The sequence below is a fragment of the Erythrolamprus reginae genome, chromosome 8 (assembly GCF_031021105.1).
Source record: "Erythrolamprus reginae isolate rEryReg1 chromosome 8, rEryReg1.hap1, whole genome shotgun sequence".
Lineage (NCBI taxonomy): Eukaryota > Metazoa > Chordata > Lepidosauria > Squamata > Dipsadidae > Erythrolamprus > Erythrolamprus reginae.
Genome location: NC_091957.1, coordinates 14,890,886 through 14,917,851, shown reverse-complemented (window position 1 = coordinate 14,917,851; position 26,966 = coordinate 14,890,886). Strand labels below are relative to the sequence as shown.

Here is a 26,966-nt window from a genome sequence, read left to right as displayed (position 1 = left end):
TTGGGTTTAGGTTAACCCCAACACTCCACAAGTCGCACCGGCTCCCAATCAGTCTTCCGGACACAATTCAAGATGTTGGCTATCAATATAAAGGCTGGCTTGGGGCCTGACTATTTATGGGACCGTCTTCTGCCCAACGACCGATTTGGACCCACAGGGTTGGCCTTCTCCAGGGCCCGTCGGCTAAACAATGCCGGCTGACAGGACTGTGTTTGAGGGCCTTCCTTGTGGCGGCTCCGGCTCTTTGGAAGCAGCTGCTCCCCAGATATCTGTACCGCCCCCTCCCTCCTGGCCTGCTGGCAGGCCTTGGGACATTCAGCTAGACCAGTGTTTCCCAACCTTGGCAACTTGAGTATATTTGGACTTCAACTCCCAGAATTCCCCAGCCAGCGAATTCTGGGAGTTGAAGTCCAGATATCTTCAAGTTGCCAAGGTTGGGAAACACTGAACTAGACCATCCAGCTTGGCCAGAAGTAATGAATGTTTTTTTTTAATTTTAGGAGTCTTAAACTATTTTTATATTATTTACTTGTTGTACGCTGCCCAGAGTCTGAAAGGAGATGGGCAGCTTCTTATAAATTTAATAAATTAAATTAAATTAAGGGAAAAGTATCCTCTTCACAGCACCAGAAGCCCCAGGGCTGCTCCCAGGGAAAGGACTCTGCTGAGAGGGGGATCCTCCCTTCTCTAGCTGTGCCCAGGGGTCTCCCCTTCCCAGCCGCGAGGTCCTCACACTCCTGCTATCTGGTCAGCAGAGTCCCAACCACGCACTCAGCAGCCGCAACAGCCTCCCCCTTGGGAAGCAGCCAGCCTGGAGATTACAGCGATGGGATCCTGGACCCGGTCCAGCTTCCTTTGATAATTACCACTAGATTCCTCTGGTTTCATCACGCAGAGGAAATGGGAGGGGATGGATTCTGGTTTAAAAAAAAAAAAAGACCACCCCTGCGAAAGATGAAGGCCTTGCAAGACTCAGGAAATCCCCGCGGACTGCCCGAGTTGATCTGGGAGGACAAGGGCCAGAAGGCGACCCGAGACGAATTTGGGGAACTGATGCCACACCATGCAAGCGAAGGTCATTCAAAGGCAGAAGAGAGCCACTCACCTCCCTGGCTGCTCGGGGTACTTCTGTTTGCAGTAGGCCTCCAGTGAGGCGTAGACCTTTTCCCGCAGTGCCTCGACCTCAGTGGGGTTAGAAAGGCCCTTGGAGTCTGGAAGAGAAGGAGGGGAGGCTGAGAGGCCACAGAGGAGGGGGCCATGGGGGGGGAAGGCAGGCTGCCTAGCCACGGGCAGCGCAGTGGGGAGGAGGGACTGCGTCTTTGAGATCACAGCAGCCCCAGTGGGCACCCAGGGCTCATTGGATGCTGACCAAGAAGGGTCACCCAGGGCCCACTGGACACTGACCTAGAAGGGTGACCCAGGGCCCATTGGATGCTGACCTAGAAGGGTCACCCAGGGCCCATTGGATGCTGACCTAGAAGGGTCACCCAGGGCCCATTGGATGCTGACCTACAAGGGACACCCAGGGCCCATTGGATGCTGAGCTAGAAGGGTCACCCAGGGCCCATTGGATGCTGAGCTAGAAGGGTCACCCAGGGCCCATTGGATGCTGAGCTAGAAGGGTCACCCAGGGCCCATTGGATGCTGACCAAGAAGGGTCACCCAGGGCCCATTGGATGCTGACCTAGAAGGGTCACCCAGGGCCCATTGGATGCTGACCTAGAAGGGTCACCCAGGGCCCATTGGATGCTGACCAAGAAGGGTCACCCAGGGCCCATTGGATGCTGAGCTAGAAGGGTCACCCAGGGCCCATTGGATGCTGACCTAGAAGGGTCACCCAGGGCCCATTGGATGTTGACCTAGAAGGGTCACCCAGGGCCCATTGGATGCTGACCTAGAAGGGTCACCCAGGGCCCATTGGATGCTGACCAAGAAGGGTCACCCAGGGCCCATTGGATGCTGAGCTAGAAGGGTCACCCAGGGCCCATTGGATGCTGACCTAGAAGGGTCACCCAGGGCCCATTGGATGCTGACCTAGAAGGGTCACCCAGGGCTCATTGGATGCTGAGCTAGAAGGGTCACCCAGGGCCCATTGGATGCTGACCAAGAAGGGTCACCCAGGGCCCATTGGATGCTGACCTAGAAGGGTCACCCAGGGCCCATTGGATGTTGACCTAGAAGGGTCACCCAGGGCCCATTGGATGCCGACTTAGAAGGGTCACCCAGGGCCCATTGGATGCTGACCTAGAAGGGTCACCCAGGGCCCATTGGATGCTGACCTAGAAGGGTCACCCAGGGCCCATTGGATGTTGACCTAGAAGGGTCCCCCAGGGCCCATTGGATGTTGACCTAGAAGGGTCCCCCAGGGCCCATTGGATGCCGACCTAGAAGGGTCACCCAGGGCCCATTGGATGCTGACCTAGAAGGGTCACCCAGGGCCCATTGGATGTTGACCTAGAAGGGTCACCCAGGGCCCATTGGATGCCGACCTAGAAGGGTCACCCAGGGCCCATTGGATGTTGACCTAGAAGGGTCACCCAGGGCCCATTGGATGCTGACCTAGAAGGGTCACCCAGGGCCCATTGGATGCTGACCAAGAAGGGTCACCCAGGGCCCATTGGATGCTGACCTAGAAGGGTCACCCAGGCCCATTGGATGCTGACCTAGAAGGGTCACCCAGGGCCCATTGGATGCTGACCTAGAAGGGTCACCCAGGGCCCATTGGATGTTGACCTAGAAGGGTCACCCAGGGCCCATTGGATGCTGACCTAGAAGGGTCACCCAGGGCCCATTGGATGCTGACCTAGAAGGGTCACCCAGGGCCCATTGGATGCTGACCAAGAAGGGTCACCCAGGGCCCATTGGATGCTGACCTAGAAGGGTCACCCAGGGCCCATTGGATGCTGACCTAGAAGGGTCACCCAGGGCCCATTGGATGCTGACCTAGAAGGGTCACCCAGGGCCCATTGGATGTTGACCAAGAAGGTGAGTTGGAAGCTGGCGTGGGAACCAAGCCAGGATTGCATGAGAGGTCCCCCAAAGCAGTGTTTCCCAACCTTGGCCACTTGAAGATATTTGGACTTCAACTCCCAGAATTCCCCAGCGACAGTTTCAAAGCATGCAAACTCCCCATGGACCAGTTTTGCGCAGGATGAAGGGGAGATCGCCAAAGGGGGTATGGGGGTGCCTTCCTCCCCCTGCCCTCCCTTTCCTCCCTTGTGCAAGAGAGGGTTACCTGGGTTGAAGAGGACGATCGCGCGCAGGCACCCCAACTCCGTCTTGTCCATCTGCATGTCTCGCATCTTCGACACAAGTTCGGTCAGTACCCTGCAGGGGCCCAGCCACAAGAAGAGAGGGACCGGTATTAAGTTTGTTTGTTTGTTTGTTTGTTTGTTTGTTTGTTTGTTTGTTTGTTTGCTTGCTTGCTTGCTTGCTTGCTTGCTTGCTTACTTACTTACTTACTTACTTACTTACTTACTTACTTACTTACTTACTTACTTACTTACTTACTTACTTACTTTTTTTTTTACTTATTGGATTTGTATGCCGCCCCTCTCCAAAGACTCGGGGCGGCTAACAGCAATAATAAGACAGCATATAATAATAATCCAATATTAAGTTTATTTATTTATTAAGTTTGTTAAGTTTATTTATTTATTTATTTGTTTGTTTGTTTACTTACTTACTTACTTACTTACTTACTTACTTACTTTTTAAAAAAAAATAGATTTGTATGCCACCCCTCTCCAAAGACTTGGGGCGGCTCACAACAACAAAAACAGTACAAATCCAATATTTAAAAAGAATTTAAACCCCTTCATATAAAAAGCAATCATACATCTCACACAAACCATGCATAAAATAAAAATGGTCCAGGGGAATCAATTTCCCCATGCCTGACGACAGAGGTGAGTTTTAAGGAGTTTGCGAAAGGCAAGGAGGGTGGGGGCAATCCTAATTTTTGGGGGAAGTTGATTGCAGAGGGTCGGGGTCGCCACAGAGAAGGCTCTTCCCCTAGGTCCCGCCAAAAGACATTGTTTCGTCGACGGGACCCGGAGAAGGCTAACTCTGTGGGACCTAACCGGTTGCTTGGATTCATGCGGCAGAAGGCGGTCCTGGAGATATTCTGGTCCGATGCCATGAAGGGCTTTATAGGTCATGACCAACACTTTGAATTGTGACCGGAAACTGATTGGCAACCAATGCAGACTGCGAAGTGTTGGTGTAACATGGGCATATCTTGGGAAGCCCATGATTGCTCTTGCAGCTGCATTCTGCACGATCTGAAGTTTCCGAGCACTCTTCAAAGGTAGCCCCATGTAGAGAGCGTTATAGTAGTTGGCCTTGTTTCTACCCCAGGGGTCTTTCCCTGCCGCTTTTGCGGAATCTCTGGAGCCCCCAGGGCTGGTCGTGTTCTCGTTCTTCACCACAAAGTCCATGGCACAAGAGGGGAGAATGGGCAACGCCTCCCCCGGCCCCTGCTCCTCACCTGTCAAAGATGGCCCCGACTCCCGCGCTGTGGGCGCTGTTCCTATGGACGTGGAGGCCTGTGGCCAGGAGGATCCCGTCTTTAACCGCGATGGATCGGTGGGAGAAGGAAGCGATCAGCAACTCATTCCAACCTGGGGGAAAGCAAAAAGGGGGGGGGGGGATGGGAGAAGTCATCCAAAGCCTTGTGCGGGAGGGGGGGCAGTCATGGCCCCACAGAGCTTCTTTTTAGGAGGAAATGAAATATTTTGGCCCCGGGCAGAATAAAATTGAATAATAAGCCAGTCTCTCCATGCGATCCAATAGTGGGATAAAGAATTAAAAGTGAATGCTTCAATAGTTTAAATGCCCAGAAGGCATGGGGGTCACCCTAGCCTTTCCCATGGTGGGGATCAGCTAATCTTAGTTATTCCCACCCGACCGTCCTGCATCCAAGCAGAGTTCTTTTCCAGGTCAGGCTGGGTGGCTCGATCCAGACTCCCAAGGCTTTGGGGAAATGGGAGCTTTGAAAGCCGCAGCCGATGGAGGGAGACCTCTTAGCTGCTATTGCAAAGTCTACAAAAGGCTGTGGATCGGCATGTCTGAGTTTAACAGATTAAGAGAGCTGGAAGGGACCTTGAAGGTCATCTGGTCCAACCCCCTGAAGCAGGAGAGCCTACACCATTTCTGAGAGATGGCAGTCCAATCTCTTATTTATTTTATTTATTTATTCATTCATTCATTTGTCCAATACACAAATACATAGGAAGAGAATAGACATGAATATATAGAGAGATAAATGTAAAAATAGAGAAGATATATGAAAGGAAGAAAATATATATGAGATAGGGGAAAGACAATTGGACAGGGAAACGAAAGGCACACTAGTGCCCTTATGTACGCCCCTTACTTGGCCTCTTAGGAACCTGGAGAGGTCAATCGTGGATAGTCTAAGAGAGAAATGTTGGGGGTTATGGGTCGACACTATTGAGTCCGGTAATGAGTTCCACGCTTCCACGACTCGATGGTTAAAGTCATATTTTTTACAGTCAAGTTTGGAACAGGTTAGTGTTGAGTTTGAATCTGTTGCGTGCTCTTGTGTTGTTGCGGTTGAAGCTGAAGTAGTCATTGACCGGTAGGACATTGCAGCATATGATCTTGTGGGCAATACTTAAATCGTGTTTTAGGCGCCGTAGTTCTAAGCTTTCTAGACCCAGGATTGTTAGTCTATTTTCGTAGGGTATTCTGTTTCGAGTGGAGGAGTGAAGGGCTCTTCTGGTGAAATATCTTTGGACGTTTTCAAGGGTTTTGATGTCCGAGATGTGGTATGGGTTCCAGACAGATGAGCTGTATTCGAGGATGGGTCTGGCAAAAGTTTTGTAGGCTCTTGTGAGTAGTGTGAGGTTGTCGGAGCAGTAGCTACGTAGGATCAGATTAACAACTCTAGAAGCTTTTTTGGCGATATTGTTGCAGTGGGCTTTAGCACTTAGGTCATTAGACATTAGTATTCCAAGGTCTTTTACTGAGTGTGGGTTGGCTGTGAGAATTTGTTTATTCAGTTCATATTCTTGAAAGCTTCCAGGGATGAAGCTCCCACAACTTCCAGAGGCAACTTCTGTTCCACTGGTGGATTGCTCTCACTGTCAGGAAACGTCTTGTTTCCGGTTGAATCTCCCCTTGATCTGACAGGTCTGGCGTTCGGGTGCTTTGGAAACCAGCTTGACCCCCTTCAAGAGCAGCCCCTCAAGTATTGGAAGGCTATTCTCATGTGTCCCCTGGTCCTTCTCTTCACTACACCAGCCATGCCCAGTTCTTGCAACTGCTCATTGTATGTTTTAATCTCTGGTCCCCTAATCCAGTGTTTCCCAACCTTGGCAACTTGAAGATATTTGGACTTCAACTCCCAGAATTCCCCAGCCAGCGAATGCTGGCTGGGGAATTCTGGGAATTGAAGTCCAGATATCTTCAAGTTGCCACGGTTGGGAAACACTGCCCTAATCATCCTGTTTGTTCTTCTCTGCATCCTTTCTAGAGTCTCAACATCCTTTTTATAGTGCGGTGACCAAAAATAGTTGCAGTATTCTAGGTGTGGTCTTGCTAAGGCTTTATAGAATGGTATTAATACCTCACTTGATTTTGATTGCATCCCTCTGTTAATGGATTTAGGATTGTGTTGGTTTTTGTGACTGCTGCTGCACATTGTTAGCTCATATTTCATTGGTTGTCCACTAAGGCTCTAAGATCCCTCTCAAGAATTATTGCTATTAAGCCTCGTTTCACCTGGTTTATATGTGTCCTTTTGGTTTTTCTTGACATAATAATAATAATAATAATAATAATAATAATAATAATAATAATGCAGAGGACTGAAAATTTGGTTTGGGTCAATGTAAGTAATAAAATGTGAACAATTTCCTCATGAATAGAACTGGGTTGAAGGTTCTTTTTTAAAAGGATTTTTTTTAAAGAAGATCATCTTAACTTGGAAGAATCATCCCTCACTATATTTGCGTCAAAAGTATTATTCCCTGTCCTAAAACCCTCCCACTGGTTGAGATGTCAGGTCCCATCACTCCCAGTCAGCTCCTTTCAACATTATTATTATTATTATTATTATTATTATTATTATTATTATTATTATTATTATGTCAGTACAACACAGCAAACGAGATCACTATGCTGGATTTCGTATTTCATCACCAGTCGGGCGCTTCCCAAGCACCTAGGACTGCTTGATGTAGCGGCGAATTATTTTTGCCCATCCCAGTAAAGCGGCCTTTTGCAATTGACAGATGGAGATTTTGTCAATTCCAATGGTTTTCAAATGTCCACTGAGATCCTTTGGTACTGCGCCCAGCGTGCCAAATACCACTGGGACCACTTTCATGGGCTTATGCCAGAGTCGTTGCAGCTCGATTTTTAGATCTTCGTATTTCACTAATTTCTCTAGCTGCTTCTCCACAATTCTGCTGTCTCCTGGGATTGCGATGTCGATGATCCATACTTTCCTTTTCTCCACGATCACAATGTCTGGTGTGTTATGCTTCAGAATTCGGTCAGTCTGAAATCGGAAGTCCCACAGTAGTTTTGCTTGCTCATTTTCGACCACTTTTTCGGGCTTATGGTCCCACCAGTTCTTTGCCACTGGTAAATGGTAGTTCCAGCACAAGTTCCAGTGGATCATCTGTGCCACAGCATCATGTTGTCGTTGTTGTTGTTATTATTATTATTATTATTATTATTATTATTATTATTATTATTATTTAGATTTGTATGCCGCTCCTCTCCGGAGACTCAGAGCGGCTTACAACAACAATACATAGTACAAATTAACACCCTTGAAAATGTCCCAAGATACTTCACCAGAAGAGCCCTTTATTCCTCCACTTGAAATAAAATACCCTACTATGAGACTAGACTTTCAATCCTGGACCTAGAAAGTTTAGAACTAAGACACCTTAAACAAGATCTAAGTGTTGCCCACAAGATCATATGCTGCAACGTCCTGCCTGTCGGTGACTACTTCAGCTTCAACCACAACAACGCAACAGCACACAACAGATTTAAACTTAATATTAACCGCTCCAAACTTGGTTGTAAAAAATATGACTTCAGTAACCGAATTGTCGAAGCGTGGAACTCATTACCGGACTCCATAGTGTCATCCCCAAACCCCCAACGCTTTACCCTTAGATTATCTATGGTTGACCTATCCAGATTCCTAAGAGGTCAGTAAGGGGCGAGTACAAATGCACTAGAGTACCTTCCGTCCCCTGTCCTATTGCTCTCCTATATCTCCTATACCTTTCTTCTATTCCTATATCTCTTCTTCTATTCTTTCATTGATATGATCTATTACTATATCTTCTTTTCTATTCTTTCTTAGGTATATTTTACTATGAGTATCTCCTCTATAACCTTCATCATGTATTTTACTATGTGTATATAGATATATACCCACTAAAACCCTCATTGTGTATTGGACAAAATAAATACAATAAATAAATAAATCTAATGGTTAAAAAAGGACAGTTTAAAACCCTCATTATAAAAACAGTCATGCATCCCAAACAAACCATACATAAAATGAAACAGCCCAGGGGAATCAATTCCCACATGTCTGATGGCAGAGATGGGTTTTTAGGAGTTTGCAAAAGGCAAGGAGGGTGGGGGCAATTCTGATCTCCGGAGGGAGCTGGTTCCAAAGGGTCGGGGCCAGCACAGAGAAGGCTCTTCCCCAGGGCCCCGCCAGACGTCATTATTTCGTCGACGGGACCCGGAGAAGGCCAACTCTGTGGGACCTAACCGGTCGCTGGGATTCGTGCGGCAGAAGGCGGTCCTGGAGATATTCTGGTACAACTTTTCTTTTCTCTACATTGAATTTCATTTTGTTAGATAGTGTTATCCCAACCTCGATTCTGGCTGTGTGAATGCTGCAATTCCTAGCCCAGTTATCAGTCACAACCAAGATAAACAGCAGGCAGGCAGGCAGAGCCAAGTTAGTGGGCTTCAGCCTGCTTTCCAGATCACCCCAACGTTTGACCTACAGCTTTCATGTAGCGCTGTCCTGTCCCCTACAGCCAGCCCTCTTCCAGCTCTTTTAAACTTGCCACAGCCAATTTTTCCCTACATTTGAAGTCTAAAGGAAGTTGCTGGATCTGGGTCTTTCACTTTCTGCCCCAGATATGTGTGCGGAGGAAGTAAACAGTCCTTCAAGAACAATAAACAAGGAAGTAAACAGTCCTTCAAGAACAATAAACATCTTTCGGGACAAGCTTCTATGGTTGCAGCCTAAAAGTATTGGAATGCTCCAAATTATTCCAGAGTTGTGAATTGGGACCTACTTGTCAAAACGCACCAGAGGAATCAGTTGGCAAGTCTTCCGAGCGCTACAGGGTCCTTGGACTTTCTTTATATACCTTGGGGTGCCTTGGAGGGCTTCCCATATTCCCAGGTAGAAGGGACTTTGCCTAAGGTGAAGCTCTGCAGGTAAGAGTCTGTAAGGGGCGTGCATAAGTGCACCACTGTGCCTACCGTCCCTGTCCTATTGTCTTCTTTTGTTACTTTTTATCATTACTTATCTAATGTTTAATTTGTACAAATTATCACCCTATAATTGTTTAAATAAATAAATAAATAAATAAATAAATAAATAAATAAAGATAGATAGATAGATAGATAGATAGATAGATAGATAGATAGATAGATAGATAGATGATAGAGAGATGATAGAGAGATAGACAGACAGACAGACAGATGATAGGATAGATAGATAGATGATAGAGATAGATAGACAGACAGACAGACAGACAGACAGACAGATAGATAGATGATAGATAGATGATAGATTAGATGATAGATAGATAGATGATAGATAGATAGATAGAGATAGATAGATAAGATAGATAGATAGATGATAGATAGATAGATGATAGATAAATAGATGATAGATAGATAGATGATAGATAGATAGATGATATAGATAGATAGATAGATAGATAGATGATAGATAGATAGATAGATAGATAGATAGATAGATAGATAGATAGATAGATAGATAGATAGATAGATAGATAGATAGATCCAGAATGCTTCCTCAGCTGCCCTGACCCTCTCCCTCTCGGGCCCCTTGGCTCCACAATCTCTGTCAGGGTTCCCGGCCGACTTGCTACTCACCGGCTCGGAGGAGGATCACCTGGTCGTCCAGTGGGAGCTCTGAGAAATGGGGAATCCGCTTGGCCCACTCCACCAGGGTGAAGAGCTGTTTGTCTGCTGCTTGGCAGATGTTGGTAACCGGGTCGTTGGGCTGCCGAGACAAGAGACCTCGCATTGGGCATCAGAGGGCCAAGATGTCCCTGCGGGTGCCCCCCCTTAGGCCAAAAGCCCCCCTCCCTTGCCTCCCCACAACCTCTCCTGCCCTGCTGGCCCTGAAGAGGGCACTTGGCGATCTCTTCTGCCCCTGAATTACAAGGGGGGCAGGTCTGGAAGCCTGGGGAGGGTCTCTTGGGAAGAGGGCCCTGGGAGAGGTGAGTTGCCCACCAGATATTATTATTATTATTATTATTATTATTATTATTATTATTATTATTATTTATTGGATTTGTATGCCACCCCTCTCCGCAGGCTCGGGGCGGCTAACAACAGAATAAAAACAGCATGTAAATCCAATACAAAACAGCTAAAAAACCCTTAATTCTAAAACCAAACAATCATACCATGCATAAATTGTAAAGGCTTAGGGGGGAAAGAATATCTCAATTCCCCCATGCCTGACGGCAGAGGTGGGTTTTTAGGAGCTTGCGAAAGGCGAGGAGGGTGGGGGCAATTCTAATCTCTGGGGGGAGTTGGTTCCAGAGGGTCGGGGCCGCCACAGAGAAGGCTCTTCCCCTGGGCCCCGCCAATTCTTTCCAGCCCTTTCTCTGCCATTTCTCAACACAGCACACACCCAGATCCTTTCAGCTCTGGCAAGGATATGAAGGGAAGTCCTGCCCATGGCCCCCCTGCATCCAGCCTGGCTTTCCCAAGGAGGGAGCAACAGAGGCCCTAGGGGAGGGGACGCAGGGGTCCAGAGCGGAAGTGGACCCCTCCTTCCACTTGCCTCCAGGGCTCCAGTGCCATTCCCCTGGGCAGAAGGGGCCCCGGGGGCTGCTCTGAACCCAGGCATACGCCCACAGGAGCCAGCCTGCACCGGAGGGTATAAATCCTTCCATTCACCACCACCACCCAGTCAGAGCTGATGAAGCTTCCTGGATGAGAAGTGAAATGTCTTCAAAAGAAAAAACAACAAGAAAGTCTAATTGCCTCCAGAAAAAGCACCTTTGGGACACCTCAAAGTGCTGGTAATGACCTATAAAGCCCTACATGGCATCGGACCAGAATACCTCCAGGACCACCTTCTGCCACACGAATCCCAGCGGCCAATCAGGTCCCACAGAGTTGGCCTTCTCCGGGTCCCGTCGACTAAACAATGCCGTTTGGCGGGACCCAGGGGAAGAGCCTTCTCTGTGGCGGCCCCAGCCCTCTGGAATCAACCCCCCCCGGGAGATTCAAACTGCCCCCCCCCTACTCTTCCCGCCTTCCGCAAGATGTTGAAGATCTATCTATGTCGCCAGGCACGGGGGGAATAACTATCTTGTCCCCCCGGCACCACCTTTTTTCTGACCGTAATATATGAGAATGGTATGATTGTGTAGTAATGATCGTTTTTTAATATTTAGGGGTTTTAAATTGCTTTTAATTTATATTAGATTTGTATATTGTATTGCTGTTGTTGTGAGCCGCCCCGAGTCTTCGGAGAGGGGCGGCATACAAATCTAATAAAACTAAACTAAACTAAACTAAACCAAAACAAACCAAACCAAACCAAACCAAAACAAAACAAAACAAAACAAAACAAAACAAAACTAAACCTAAAACTAAACCTAACCTAAACTAAACTAAAACAAACTAAACTAAACTAAACCTAAACCAAACCTAAACTAAACTAACCTAAACTAAACCTAAACTAAACTAAACCTAAACTAAACCTAAACTAAACTAAACCTAAACTAAGCTAAGCTAAACTAAACCTAACCTAACCTAAACTAACTAAACTAAACCTAAACTAAACTAAACTAAACCTAAACTAAACCTAAACTAAAACAAACTAAACTAAACTAAACTAAACCTAAACTAACTAAACTAAACCTAAACTAAACCTAAACTAAACCTAAACTAAACCTAAACTAAACCTAAACTAAACTAAACCTAAACTAAACCTAAACTAAACCTAAACTAAACCTAAACTAAACCTAAACTAAACTAAACCTAAACTAAACTAAACCTAAACTAAAACAAACTAAACTAAACCTAAACTAAACTAAACTAAACCTAAACTAAACCTAAACTAAACCTAAACTAAAACAAACTAAACTAAACTAAACTAAACTAAACCTAAACTAAACCTAAACTAAAACAAACTAAACTAAACTAAACTAAACCTAAACTAAACCTAAACTAAACCTAAACTAAACTAAACCTAAACTAAACTAAACCTAAACTAAACCTAAACTAAAACAAACTAAACTAAACCTAAACTAAACTAAACTAAACCTAAACTAAACCTAAACTAAACCTAAACTAAAACAAACTAAACTAAACTAAACCTAAACTAAACCTAAACTAAACCTAAACTAAAACAAACTAAACTAAACTAAACTAAACCTAAACTAACTAAACTAAACCTAAACTAAACCTAAACTAAACCTAAACTAAACTAAACTAAACCTAAACTAAACCTAAACTAAACCTAAACTAAACTAACTAAACTAAACCTAAACTAAACCTAAACTAAACCTAAACTAAACTAAACTAAACTAAACTAAACTAAACTAAACCTAAACTAAACCTAAACTAAACTAAACTAAACTAAACTAAACTAAAATAAACTAAACTAAAATAAACTAAACTAAAATAAAATAAAATAAAATAAAATAAAATAAAATAAAATAAAATAAACCTAACCTAAACTAAACTAAATGTTTCTCTTCTCTGATGGACTGGAAAACAATGGCTGAATCATCCCAGCCACCCCAAAAAGGGAAGGAAGAGGAGAGCCTCGTGGAAGGACATCTTTCCCAACAGGGCCTGGAGCCCTGGAGCCGAGAGTTCCCACCCGGGGCCCTTAAGGGAGGCTAGAGGGGCCACTCACTTACCGAATTAGGAGTCAGGCCCATGTTGGCTTCGATGTAGGTCTCCGTCTTGGGCTCCACAGCCAGCTCAGCTTCCAAGATCTTCTCCACTGGCATGTCCTCATTAGCGCTGCTGGTGGATTCAACCTCGTTTTCATTGCGGTCTTTGCCTCGTTGCCGCTCCTCCTGGACAGCTGGACGGGTCAAGAAAGGAGGGAGGGAGGGGTCAATCAGACAGCTTTGGATGGGGAACGCTTTCATGGCAGGGGGCTTCGAAATAAGGTGGTCTATATGCGTGGGCAGCCATGTATGGTACTGGTAGTCCTCATTTAGGGACACTATTGGGACCAGAAACTCAGTCATTAAAGCAAAGCAGCTGGCAAGTAAAAACATAGCTGCTGGGATTATGACCTTCCTTTCCTTAATTCAGCTTGACAGATTTTTAAAGGTCGCAAATGGGAAGATCTATAGCAGTGTTTCCCAAGCTTGGCAACTTGAAGATATTTGGACTTCAACTCCCAGAATACCCCAGCCAGCGGATGCTGGCTGGGGAATTCTGGGAGTTGAAGTCCAAATATCTTCAAGTTGCCAAGCTTGAGAAACACTGATCTATAGTATAGTAACCACAGATGGCTACTGAATGAAGAAGTCACTAAACAAGGACTACTTCCTCCCTTCATTTTTTGTGGGGGGAGGAAGAAAATGATTATCTGGGTGCTTTGGGGTTTAAGGGAAATCACAGCCTTAAAAAACCTTTTGCCAGCCCAAACTGAGCTCATTTTCCCTGCGTGGAGGGTGGGGGTCGTTTTAAGTGGGACCTTGACCCTCCCCATGGCTTGACTGACCATTTCACTGAGAAACTCCTTCCGGGCACAACTCAGCTGGGCTGAAAAACCCTCATGGCCTTCAGGCAGGACGTAAAGATAAAACATGACCCCCAAACCCCAGAACTTCCATTCTCCTGTTTTTTGCAGAATGGCATGGGGGTCAGCCAGGGGGCAGGGCCAGCCTCTCCTGGGTGAAGGCCCACTTGGCCTGCAGTTCTGGGCTTTGGGGACCCTGATTTTGTCCAGCGTGTTGGACAGGCCTAGAAGGCTATGAGAACCCTTCGCCCTGGATTGCTTGGAGCCTGCAGGGGGCTCAGGAGCCCTTTGAGAGCACTTGGAAACATGGTGAAGCCACTTTCCAGTTGAGAATGAGGGGGCTTGTTCCTGATGGTGGGGGAGATGCCCCCCAACCCTCCGGAGGCGCTAAAGGCAGAAGCCACCGGTGGGAGGTTTGCCCTAGCTGAGCGCCCGCCTTCTGGCTGTCAATTTCGCTCATTAAGATATACGGTCACAGACTAAACATGCCGAAACCCCACAGAACATCACACAACAGCCAATAAATCCTAGTCAACCATACACTAGACAGAAGCGGGGGAAACAATTCGCTCCAGTAGCATTGCATTGTCCTCCTTCAGTCTCGAAAGACCATGGATTCCCCAGACCATGAAGCCTGCGTAGGCTCCAGTAGCAGCAATGGTGCAGAATTTGGAGACTGCGCAACTCTAAAGACTTGCTGAACTTGGTAGTTTAGTTGGTAGCTCACAGTTGCCCTGAACAGCCATCCTTAGAGGGATGATTACGTAACCCACCAGGCGCCTTCCTTTCGAGGAGACCAGGCTTGGCCAATGGCTCTCCAAGAGACCAGAGGAGGGCTGCTCCCCACACCCCCTAGAGCAATGTTTCCCAACCTTGGCAACTTGAAGGTATTTGGACTTCAACTCCCAGAATTCCCCAGCCAGCGAATTCCCCAGCCAGTGAAATCGCAGCATCGCAAAAACATGGAAGTCCTCGAAACCCCACCTCTGGACTTCCGTGTTTTAGTGATGCTGCGATTTCGCTGAGGCTCCCCTCGCTGGGAAACCCCACCTCCGGACTTCCGTTGCCAGCGAAGCGCCCGTTTTTGCACTGCTGGGATTCCCCTGCAGCAATGCAAAAACACGGAAGTCCGGAGGTGGTGCTTCCCATGGAGGGGAGCCTCAGGGGAATCCCAGCAGCGCACAAACGGGTGCTTCACTGGCAACAGAAGTCTGGAGGCGGAGCATCCCAGTGGTGGAAGCTTGGATTTGTAAGGTGAAAATACAGTAGTTTGGAAGAAGAGGCAAAAAATTCTTAAACCCCGGGTTTGTATCTCGAAAGGTTTGTAAGACGAGCTATCACTGTATTGGCCTCTCTAAAGCAGACTGCAAAACCCCAATGGCTGGTTTCAGGGTGAAAAGTCTCTCCTCCTGTATTCAGCCACCATCCGACAAAGAGAAACGCCAACTCTCTCTCTCTCCCTTTGCTTCAGGGCTCAGTAGTGAATTGGCCAAGCTTTGCAGCAACCCAAATTTGCTTCCCACCCTTGCACTGCAGTCAAGGGGCCCTTTTTTGGGTGCCACCTCAATAGCCCTTCCTCCACCACCCTCCTTCTATGTGGCCCACCATATCCTTTGTGGGACCTCCATGCGTGATGCTCACTGCTGAGACACAAAGAAGACACACAGCCCAGCCCACAACTTCACACCTGCCCTCCTCATCTTTTGGGGAACTACCGCCAGGGACACCGCTGCCAACGGGTCTCCCGTGGCCAGCCTGCCCACCACGACCTCCCTTGCCACACGCAGCCACCCTCCCAGGATGCCAAATAAGAAAGCCTTCAGCGGAAACGAAGAGGGGAGCCGCCTGCCCAACCCCTGTTCTCAATCTGCTATGCACGTGGAGACTTTAGTTAAAGCCACGGGACGCCACGGGACACCTGCCTGTTTATTCTCAAGCATTGCAGGCCCACACCTATCCGCTTAACGGTGTGAACGCAACCATCATTCATGCGCCACTTCTCAAATCCTCGAGGCTGCCACGGAACGGTTCCAGGTTTAATAAAAGAACCGTCGAAGTGCTGAGTTCGTTGCAACCCCCCCCCCTGGGCATCGCAAGGCTCCGTGGACTGAAAGTCTGCCTGAATCCTCCCACTCCGGCCGCCTGTTGCATTAGCAACGCACGTGCTGGCTTAAAAAGGATCCTCCGCCCAGGATCTGCCTTCGGAGAAACCGCCAGGGTGGTTTGATAATGCAGGTTCTGCGCCACTGACGCTCACTATCCTCACTATCCTGCCTCGAGCTGCTTTGATGGCCTCGAGCTCATAAAAAGCTTGCATGGGGCCTTGCGGAACTGGCCCTGCAAGAGAGCCACGTCCCAGCCCACCAGAGGCCACAGAAACCTCTCGCTCCCTTGTGGTCCTGCTGCCTCCCTTCCCCGGGCAGGACAAACTGCACCAAGGGTCTGCCTCGTCTTTGGCCCTGCAGCTCCTCTGGGATTTGGCCCTCCATCCTTTCCTCACCAGGGAGCCTGCCTGCTGACCCTTCAGACTCGGCCATCGGTTCTGGGAGGGCTCCGCCTCTCCAGGTCACCCTCGGGGGACCCCCCAAGAGATCTTTGCTGCTAAACAGCTGGTCTAGTAAGATTGAAATGGGAGTACCTGGTTGCTCCTGCCTTCCAGGGAGTCTTGTGGGTCGGGATGGATGGTGCTCCATCCCTGCAATAGAGTAGAGATTTGGAAATGAAACATCATTAGAAGAGAGGCAGCCGCCACCGCGGTGCATGTTTCAGTCATTAAATTGCTGCAGCTGTGGCAGCACCACCCAAATACATGGCACGTTGTACATTTTTCCCAGAGAGAAAGTTGGGGGTGGGGGCAGTTTATTCAAGGAGCTCTTCTTCCTGACCCCTCTGGGACGACATCTTTGTGGCCGTAAGGCAACTGGTCTTCACAAGCCTTCTTTTCTCTCTCTGGCCCATCTACAGGTAGACCTTTGCTGGGGGCGGGGAGAAGGAGAAGAAGTGGGAGGGGGTTCCTTTTCTCCTAAGCTGCTGGAACCTCTCCTTTTAATGACCCCCTTGCAATAGGGTGGAGTCTGGGCCACTGAATGGAGCTAAGAGTGTTTACTGGCCCGATGCCCTTCCTATCTCCAATGCGGAGTTTTGTTCGGCAGATACAGTCTCATCGTGCCCATAGAGAGAAATATCTGCCTCTGCCTAGGATCGAACTCACAGCCTCCGGAATGTGAGGTGACAGCTAGTCCTCTAGGCCAGTGTTTCCCAACCTTGGCAACTTGAAGATATCTGGACTTCAACTCCCAGAATTCGCTGGCTGGGGAATTCTGGGAGTTGAAGTCCAGATATCTTCAAGTTGACAAGCTTGGGAAACACTGCTGTAGGCCAATGCAACACTCTCCTAAGCTGCTGGAATTCAGGGAGGAAAATTTAATTTTATTCATTTATTTATTCCATTTTTATGCCGCCCTTCTCCTTAGACTCAGGGCGGCTTACAACAAGTTAGCAATAGCACTTTTTAACAGAGCCAGCGTATTGCTCCCACAATCCGGGTCCTCATTTGACCCACCTCGGAAGGATGGAAGGCTGAGCCAACCTTGAGCCGGTGATGAGATTTGAACCGCTGACCTTCAGATCTACAGTCTACAGAAGAGGAGGCATTATTGCCCACTTCTTCTCCCCATCAGAGGAGACCAATAACACTCACCTCCTCTCCCTAGCTTCTCTGCCTAACCCTGCTGTTCTGTTCGGGTCTGTGAGACCCGAAATCAAAGTTTGAGACCCTGTAAAAAATTTTCCCTGCATATCTGAAACTTGAAATTTCATGACTTTTCATCATTTCAGGAGTTCTCTCTATGATAATTTTTATATTTTTATTTTGATCAAAATGCTCCCCCCCCCCATTTTTTTCCTGAAATTCGTGTCAATTTATATTTTTTTAGGCTACAAATCTCTAAGGAATTTTCCCCAAAAACTTTTGATATACTAAATTGAACATTCCTGATCATAAGAAAAATAGAAATGAACTGAAAAAAACGATGCTTATTGGTTTATTTTCGAATATAAGACCATATTGTCTTATACCCGAGTACAGTATAAGCCTACTCGAGTATAAGCCTATTTGAGTATAAGCATGGGGGCCCATTTATGAGCAAAATAAACCAATAAGCATCATATCATTATGTTCAGAAATGTTCAGGCTACCAATCCCACACCAGCTTTAGTAAAATAGAATGCATTTTGCAAGCAAAACTATCTATAAATTGAAAAAAAAATTCACAAAATCGGGGGGGGGGATTTTATCAGCAAAATAAACCAATAAGCATTACTTTTTTCATTTCAATTTTCATTTCAATGTGTGCAGAAATGTTCAAACTTGTTTCCAAGTGAAAAAAGCTTTCAAAAAGACCAAATATAAGTACCTAAAATGATCAATTTGCGGTCCGGGTCAAATAGACCTGGGAACATTACATTAGGGAGTTTTTCTGAACAGCACAGCAGGGTTAAACAGAGAGGGAGTCTGAGTGGGCTCTGATTTTGGGCCTTGGGGAAGCAGTGGCTGAAGTGCAGCATTGAAGGCTGACTCTGCCCACAGCCAGAAGTTTGAATCTGACTGGCCTGCGGTTGACTCATCCTCCCATCCTTCCCAGGTAGGTCAAACGAGGACCCAGATTGCTGGGGGCCACAGGCTGACTCTGTAAACTGCTTAGAGAGGGCTGTCAAAGCCCTGTGAAGCAGGTTTATAAGTCTAAGTGCTGGTGCTATTTTGTTCCCTGGAGAATCTTTCAGGGTGTCTGCCGGGCGGAAGAGAGGCTGCAAACTATTCTTTCCTTGATATGTTCTATTACTATACCTTTTTTTCCTATTCTTTCTTCGATATATTTTACTATGAGTATCTCCTCTATAACCTTCTTCATGTATTTTACTATGTGTATATAGATATACAGTATACCCACGAAAACCCTCATTGTGTATTGGACAAAATAAATAAATAAAATAAACACATTCAAGGAATGCTGGTGGTTTCTGGCTTAGCCCTTCTTAGGATGGGATGCCGACGGCCCCCTCCCCTCCCCAAGGACCACTCCAAAGTCTAGCAGCAGAGCTTTGAGGTGGCATCGGGCAGCCGTCACGCCTGGCGGGAGGCTTAAGCCCCTCCAAGAGGGCGGCGTAGGGCACAAAGAGCACTCCAACCCCACATCCCATCCAATAATTTCTTCTCAGGGTGAAAAGCAGGCTACAGACCGCGTCAAGCTCATGCCTAGAACATGCACCAACAACTTAACCAACACCATATTTATCTGATTATTCATATTACTACCGCAGCAAGACCAGCTTTTGCTCCAACGTGGAAAAAAGCAGAAATCCCCCAAGACGAATTGGTATTAGAAAAAATAACCCAATGTGCAGAAATGTCTAAGTTGACCCTAAAAATTAAAGGCAAAGAAGACTCACAATTTTATGATTGTTGGAATTTACTCTACCACTGGTTAGAAAAAAGAAAAAATCCTTGCTAATTACAATACGAAGGATACTGTAGCCTAGAGGATAATTCTGTGCCTTACAAGGCAAAGGTTGCAGGATCAAGTCTATATGTAGATTGTTCTGAGTTCAGGTTTTGCCCCGTGTAATATTTTGAGTGTCTATGTGACGTTTCGGTGAAATCACATTCACCATCATCAGGCTGAAGTTGTAAGCTTCGTGCTGCTGTAGATATAGATATAACTTACAACTGAAAATCTACGGAAACAAATATATATATATATATATATATATATATATATATATATATATATATATATATATATAACAAATATATATAACAAATATATATATATATATATATATATATATATATATATATATATATATATATATCCCTGATGAAAACAAAAAGAACAAGTAAGATAAAGTTATGATTTACTAATTGAACTTATTGTCTAAAATGTGTTGGTTTTTTTGGATAAAAACTGTAACTGAATCTAAAGAAAATTTACATAGTTTTGGAAGAATATCTATACTGATCCTGTACATGCCTTTATTTTAATATATGGGTTTCTTTTTTTTGCTTGTTTAGTTTTTTTGTTTTGTTTTACTTTGGGGGGGGTTGTTTTTTTTTAATTTGTATTGTTTTAATATGTATCTTTGGATGTATTGTTTTTCTTGTTTGTTTTTTCTTTTTCTTTTTCCTTTTCATGTATTCTAAGTACAGTACCTTGTATTATATATGTAAATAAAACTTTATATATATTTTAAAAAAATAGAAAGGGAACATGCTCTTATTCCTGTATACCGGGAGGGTGTCTCTCGGCAGGATGCCCGGCTGCTTTTGAAATCAGGCCGTTTCTGGTTCTTTCCAAGTTCTCAGCTTGAGTTACAGCTTCTCTGTGGATTCTCTGTTTCACAAACATCAACCACATGGAAGCCACAACCATTTCCTGGCCTCTCATCTGCAGAGCAAAGTCTATGGTTGCCGTTCAGACACACATCTTCGCCCCCAGTCTTCGGAGAGGGGCGGCATACAAATCTAATACATTATTATTATTATTATTATTATTATTATTATTATTATTACTATTTGATTTGATTTATTAGATTTGTATGCCGCCCCTCTCCGCAGACTCGGGGCGGCTCACAACAGCAACAAAAACAATATATATTAACAAATCTAATAATTAAAAAATCTAAGATAACAATTACACATTTAAAATCTAAAAGCAAGAAACCCCAATATAACAAACATACATACAGTCATATCATGCACTAGAACTACATAGGCAGGGGGAGATGTCTTAGTTCCCCCACGCTTGACGACAGAGGAGGGTGGGGGCAATTGTAATCTCTGTGGGGAGTTGGTTCCAGAGGGCTGGGGCCGCCACAGAGAAGGCTTTTCCCCTGGGCCCCGCCAAACGACATTGCTTTGTTGATGGGACCCGGAGAAGGCCCACTCTGTGGGACCTAACCTACTTATTATTATTATTATTATTATTATTATTATTATTATTATTATTATTATTATTATTTCAGAGGAGAAGAATCGGGGCCCTTAGCTCAGCTCCAGATCCTTCAGCAGGGGGTTTCCATCAATTAGGTTCCTCTACTGATAAGAATATTTCATGTTTCAGGGCTGTTTCTTCTGAGAAAGACTCTGACAGTTTATCTCTATCAGAAATCTAGATTTCTTAGAATTGAAAAATTAATACTGTGTAAAAGAAGTAAAATTCTCTGATCAAACACCCCAAAAGTGGGGAAACTTTCATTTCCCAAATGTTGTATGTGTATGTCTTTATGTATGTAAATGATTTAGCTTTACTAGATAAATGGTCAAAGCAATGGAAACTGCAGTTTAATGTTTCCAAATGTAAAATAATGCACTTGGGGAAAAGGAATCCTCAATCTGAGTATTGCATTGGCAGTTCTGTGTTAGCAAAAACTTCAGAAGAGAAGGATTTAGGGGTAGTGATTTCTGACAGTCTCAAAATGGGTGAGCAGTGTGGTCGGGCAGTAGGAAAAGCAAGTAGGATGCTTGGCTGCATAGCTAGAGGTATAACAAGCAGGAAGAGGGAGATTGTAATCCCCTTATATAGAGCGCTGGTGAGACCACATTTGGAACACTGTTTTCAGTTCTGGAGACCTCACCTACAAAAAGATATTGACAAAATTGAACAGGTCCAAAGACGGGCTACAAGAATGGTGGAAGGTCTTAAGCATAAAACGTATCAGGAAAGACTTGATGAACTCCATCTGTATAGTCTGGAGGACAGAAGGAAAATGGGGGACATGATCGAAACATTTAAATATGTTAAAGGGTTAAATAAGGTTCAGGAGGGAAGTGTTTTTAATAGGAAAGTGAGTACAAGAACAAGGGGACACAATCTGAAGTTAGTTGGGGGAAAGATCAAAAGCAACGTGAGAAAATATTATTTCACTGAAAGAGTAGTAGATCCTTGGAACAAACTTCCAGCAGAAGTGGTTGATAAATCCACAGTAACTGAATTTAAACATGCCTGGGATAAACATATATCCATTGTAAGATAAAATACAGGAAATAGCATAAGGGCAGACTAGATGGACCATGAGGTCTTTTTCTGCCGTCAGTCTTCTATGTTTCTATGTTTTCTTTTTTCTTGTATGTTATATTTGTAAAACAAAACAAATAGAATAAAAATAAAAATAAAGAGAGCAAGAGGAACTACCGAGATACGTTGTACTCAGAACGGAAAGAATTGGTGTGTCAGATACTCAGGTAAGGCAGCCAAAGAACAACAGAAAACAAGCAGAGTTCCTCTGCTCCGGGCAGGGGAGGGCGGGCAGGCAGCATCCTCGGAGGAGAGGATAAGTGGCCCCCTGGGAAATTAGGACGTGGCAGGTGGGAGGAAGAGGATCCCAGCTGGGGCATCTCAGGGACCCAAGCAGGGAGTGTCCCTTGACCTCAAGTGAGTTCAGATCTCCAGGGCTCAAGGCAGAGTGCAAGACAGCCAAGAGCCAAACTTACAGGCAATTTCTGGAAGGCCCACAGAGCATCCTAGAAGGGAGACTCTCTCCCGACCCAGCCACAGAATCTGCAGGACCACAAACCTCTAGGGTCTACGGCCAGCGGTGGGCTACGAGCCAGAACGCTAAATTCCGCTCGCCGCCATGGCTCGTAAGTTCTTGCAGGACCAGCGCGATTTTGCTGCTGCACCTGTGGAGCAGGCAAAATTGCGCCCGTGTTTCAGCGAGGTTTTACCCGCGGATCCGTGCGCGATTTTTGCTATCTCCACATGCAGCAGTAAAATCGTCCTGGTCCTGCAAGAACTTACGAGCGGCAGCGGCGAGCACAATTTAGCGTTCCGGCTTGTAGCCCACCGTTGCCTATGGCCGTCCTTCTCTGGCGACTTGTGCTCTCTCTGGGCAGCCTCTTTGCCAGCAGTGGCCACAGCCACTTCTCCCAGCCTCCTCATTACGTGTAACGCTTAAGCGGTTTAAAACCCAGAGCTTGATTGTTTTAAATATGGCTGTAATTTCACCTCTGATGTTCTAAGGAGAGAGCCGCAAGCTCCCTGAGCCACTAGAAGACATTCATTCATTCATTCATTCATTCATTCATTCATTCATTCATTCATTCATTCATTTATTGGATTTGTATGCCGCCCCTCTCCGTAGACTCGGGACGGCTAACAACAGTAATAAAAACAGCATATAAAAATCCAATATTAAAACTGTTGGTGGCTTACAACTGCTTAAGCAATTCATTAAAATAAACCCCAGAAAGTCTGTCAAACAACAGAAGGTCAAGACCTCTTTATCCACCCCCTCCCCTCCAACCCATCCTGAGTGTCAAAGAAAGCTTTCGGAGGGCAAGGGCTGCCTGGCTGCAGGGCAGAGACCCCAAGAAGGGGGGGCAGCTATCAGTGTGCATTGGGGGGGGGGCACCCAAGGTTGCATTCCTTCTCCGGAATACGTGGGGCACTGTGTACCCCAGGGCTGAACCCAAGGCATGGAACGCTGACCTGCTCTCTGCCCCGAATCCCACAAGACCCCAAACACAGGGCGTCAGTGTTCCTCTGCTTCTCCTTCCAAAGAAAGGGGGCGGGTAAGGGAGACACCACCCCCTCACCCAACCCCCCACCTCTTCATAGGGCCTTAATACTTTGGATTTTTTTGATTTCCCTCCCCTGACCTTCTTCCTTCAGCAGTGACTTTCCTCCTCCTCCTCCTCCCACCCAAATTCCGAGCTTTTATTTCTTTCCTAATTATTTGTTTTTACATTGATTCCTATGAGAAAAATTGTTTCTACTTAAGAACCTGGTCACGGAACGAATTAAGTTCTTAATAATAATAATAATAATAATAATAATAATAATAATAATAATAATAATAATTTATTATATTTGTATGCCGCCCCTCTCCGAAGACTCGGGGCGGCTCACAACAATAATCAAAGACAATATAACATTGCAACAAATCTAATATTAAAAGGGAAAGATATATAAAACCCCAACAATTAAAAACCATGCAACACATACATACCAAAACATAAGATATAAAAAAGCCTTGGGGAGGTGTCTCAGTTCCCCCATGCCTGGCGATATAGGTGGGTCTTGAGTAATTTGCGAAAGACAAGGAGGGTGGGGGTCGTTCTAATCTCCGGGGGGAGTTGATTCCAGAGAGCCGGGGTCGCCGCAGAGAAGGCTCTTCCCCTGGGGCCCGCCAAACAACATTGTTTGGTCGACGGGACCTGGAGGAGGCCAACTCTGTGGGACCTTATCGGCCGCTGGGATTCGTGCGGTAGAAGGTGGTTCCGGAGGTATTCTGGTAAGTAGAGGTACCACTGTATTTCAAATAAAATGGGAGTGCCACCAAAATACAAGATCCTGTGGCCATGGGATGCAAAATGAAATCATGGGAAAATGTAGAGTTGTGGGGTATAAAACAAGGGATGTGAATTGATTGGCATTAAGCTGCTAAGGCTCCAGGCTTACTCCTGGCCTTATCTTTCCCTCACTGTCCTTCCTTCCTTCCTTCCTTCCTTCCTTCCTTCCTTCCTTCGTTCGTTCGTTCGTTCGTTCGTTCGTTAGTTAGTTAGTTAGTTAGTTAGTTAGATTTGTATGCCGCCCCGAGTCTCCGTAGACTCGGGGCGGCTCACAGCAATAATAAAGACAATGTAAAAACAAATCTAATAATTTAAAAAACACTAAAAACCCCATTATTAAAAGCAAACATACACACAAACATACCATGTATAAACTGTATAGACCCGGGGGAGATGTCTCAGTTCTCCCATGCCTGACGGCAAAGGTGGGTCTTAAGAAGTTTACGAAAGGTAAGGAGGGTGGGGGCAGCTCTAATCTCCAGGGGGAGCTGGTTCCAGAGGGTCGGGGCCACCACAGAGAAGGCTCTTCCCCTGGGTCCCGCCAAACATCATTGTTTAGTCGATGGGACCCAGAGAAGGCCAACTCTGTGGGACCTAACTGGTCGCTGGGATTCGTGCGGCAGAAGGTGGTCCCGGAGATATTCTGCTCCAATGCCATGAAGGGCTTTATAAGTCATAACCAACACTTTGAATTGTGACCGGAAACTGATCGGCAACCAATGCAGACTGCGGGTCCTGGGTCAAGCCCTGCAATTCTCAGTCCAACCTGCATGTTACTAAGAATGAAGTGTCCAGCCTGGATTCCTGTCCATCACACCACACCAGCATGAATAAGCCACCAAGAAAACCTAGCCTGGGAACTGAGTGAGCAATTGTACTCAGACGCCCCAAATATCTAAGCGGTTCCGAAAACATCTGAGCAGTTAGCAACTGGACACCTGGACAAAGGCGGAAGGGCCGCGGAAAGGGGGAAAGTATAACCTTTCTGCGGTGATATCCAAATCTAGCCTTGCTTTCACTGCAACCACTAAGAATTTATCCCCTTAACCAAATGGAGTCGAGGGTCTCTCTTGCCTAGGGATCTGAGTGGAGCAAGCCTGACATTTATATCAAACAGCACACAAACGAGGCCTAGGCCTAACAGAGGCAAGGCAAGGCCTAACAAAGGGGTGCCCCCCCCCCCCCTGACTGATTCTGCACTGTGCCTGGATAAATGTGAAATCAATATAATTGTCCTGTTGAAGTTGGTCTCGATCAGTGTTTCCCAACCTTGGCAACTTGAAGATATCTGGACTTCAACTCCCAGAATTCCCCAGCCAGCATCTGCTGGCTGGGGAATTCTGGGAGTTGAAGTCCAAATATCTTCAAGTTGCCAAGACCTCCAAATCACCTTCCTTTCAATGTTCCTTGACCACCAGGAGCCTTCACAATGATGACCGCCCCTCCACCGTCTGAGCTCTCCCAGACTCACCTTCCCTCTTCATGCCCATTGCCAGGCACTTCTGGTAGCGGCAGTACTGGCACCGGTTCCGCTGGCGCTTGTCAATCAGGCAATCCTTGTTGTCCCGGCAAGTGTAGGTCAGGTCTTTCCGCACCGTCCGTTTGAAGAAGCCTTTGCAGCCCTCGCAGCTGTACACCCCGTAATGCTTGCCTGAGTTGGGGAGGGGGAGCAGAAAGAGAAGACCGGTAGGGATGGAAGGGGACCCTGCTTGGCCCCGGGCCCAGTGAGAAGGGGAGCTGGGATGGGCAGGGCTCAAGCACTTGAACCTCTGGTGCAGGGATGGCAAGTGCCAGCTTTGTCCTTGGTCCGAGGAACCCTTTGGCCACCCAGGGAAACATTCGGTCCAAGGTGAAGGGCAGAGGAGTGACCTCCGCTCCCAGTAACAGCACCGGCTTCTCTGCCCCAAAATCTGCCAGGCTTGGCATCCCCCCTAAGTCCCACCTGCGGCCAATGTTCCCTCTAATTTTTTTTTGGTGTGGGCGGAAAAGTATAGTGTCTGAGCGACAGTGCTTTGGGACTGGGCGGAATAAATAAATGAATGAATGAATGAATGAATCAATCAATCAATCAATCAATCAATCAATCAATCAATAAGAAAAAAATCCCTTCTTTTTTTATTAAAAGAAATTAATAATAAAACAAAACCAAAATCTATTACTATTATTATCTTCTCTTTTTCCACCCCTGTCTCCTCGGCCCCTTGTGTGTATGTGTGTATGTGTGTGTGAACTCTTGAACCATTTCCAATTAGAGGTGAGCTATTGGAAATGGTTCAAGAGTTCACACACACACACACACACAAACAAACAAACGGCAGGGGTTTTTTTTCTCTGTTATTATTTGGGTGCTTTTTACCATATGCTTTAAATCAAGAGTCATTTCTCTCTCTTTCTCTCTCCCCCTCTTGCTCTTTCTCTCTTTCTCTCTCTCTCTTGCTTTATTTCTCTCTCACTCTTTCTTTCTATCTCTCTTGCTTTCTTTCTCTTCTCTCTCTTGCTAGCTCTCTCTCCCCCTTTCATCTCTCTCTCTCTTTCTCTCTTGTTTTCTTTCTCTTCTCTCTCTTGCTAGCTCTCTCTCCCCCTTTCATATCTCTCTCTCTTTCTCTCTTGTTTTCTTTC

General features: G+C 46.1%; 1 protein-coding gene across 2 annotated transcripts in view; it reads right to left on the bottom strand.

Annotated features, from left to right (window-relative positions):
- RXRA (retinoid X receptor alpha) overlaps positions 1–26,966 on the bottom strand; it is a 118,848-nt gene that overhangs the window by 7,124 nt on the left and 84,758 nt on the right. Inside the window, exons 4-10 of one of the 2 annotated variants that reach the window (XM_070758930.1) lie at positions 25,819–25,998; positions 16,638–16,694; positions 13,161–13,330; positions 10,144–10,273; positions 4,490–4,622; positions 3,236–3,327; positions 1,106–1,211 (exon numbers count right to left, since the gene is read on the bottom strand). In XM_070758930.1, coding sequence (XP_070615031.1) covers positions 1,106–1,211; positions 3,236–3,327; positions 4,490–4,622; positions 10,144–10,273; positions 13,161–13,330; positions 16,638–16,694; positions 25,819–25,998 — 868 coding nt within the window. The remainder of the gene's footprint in view (positions 1–1,105; positions 1,212–3,235; positions 3,328–4,489; positions 4,623–10,143; positions 10,274–13,160; positions 13,331–16,637; positions 16,695–25,818; positions 25,999–26,966) is intronic. The other variant, XM_070758931.1, reaches the window with a different exon arrangement.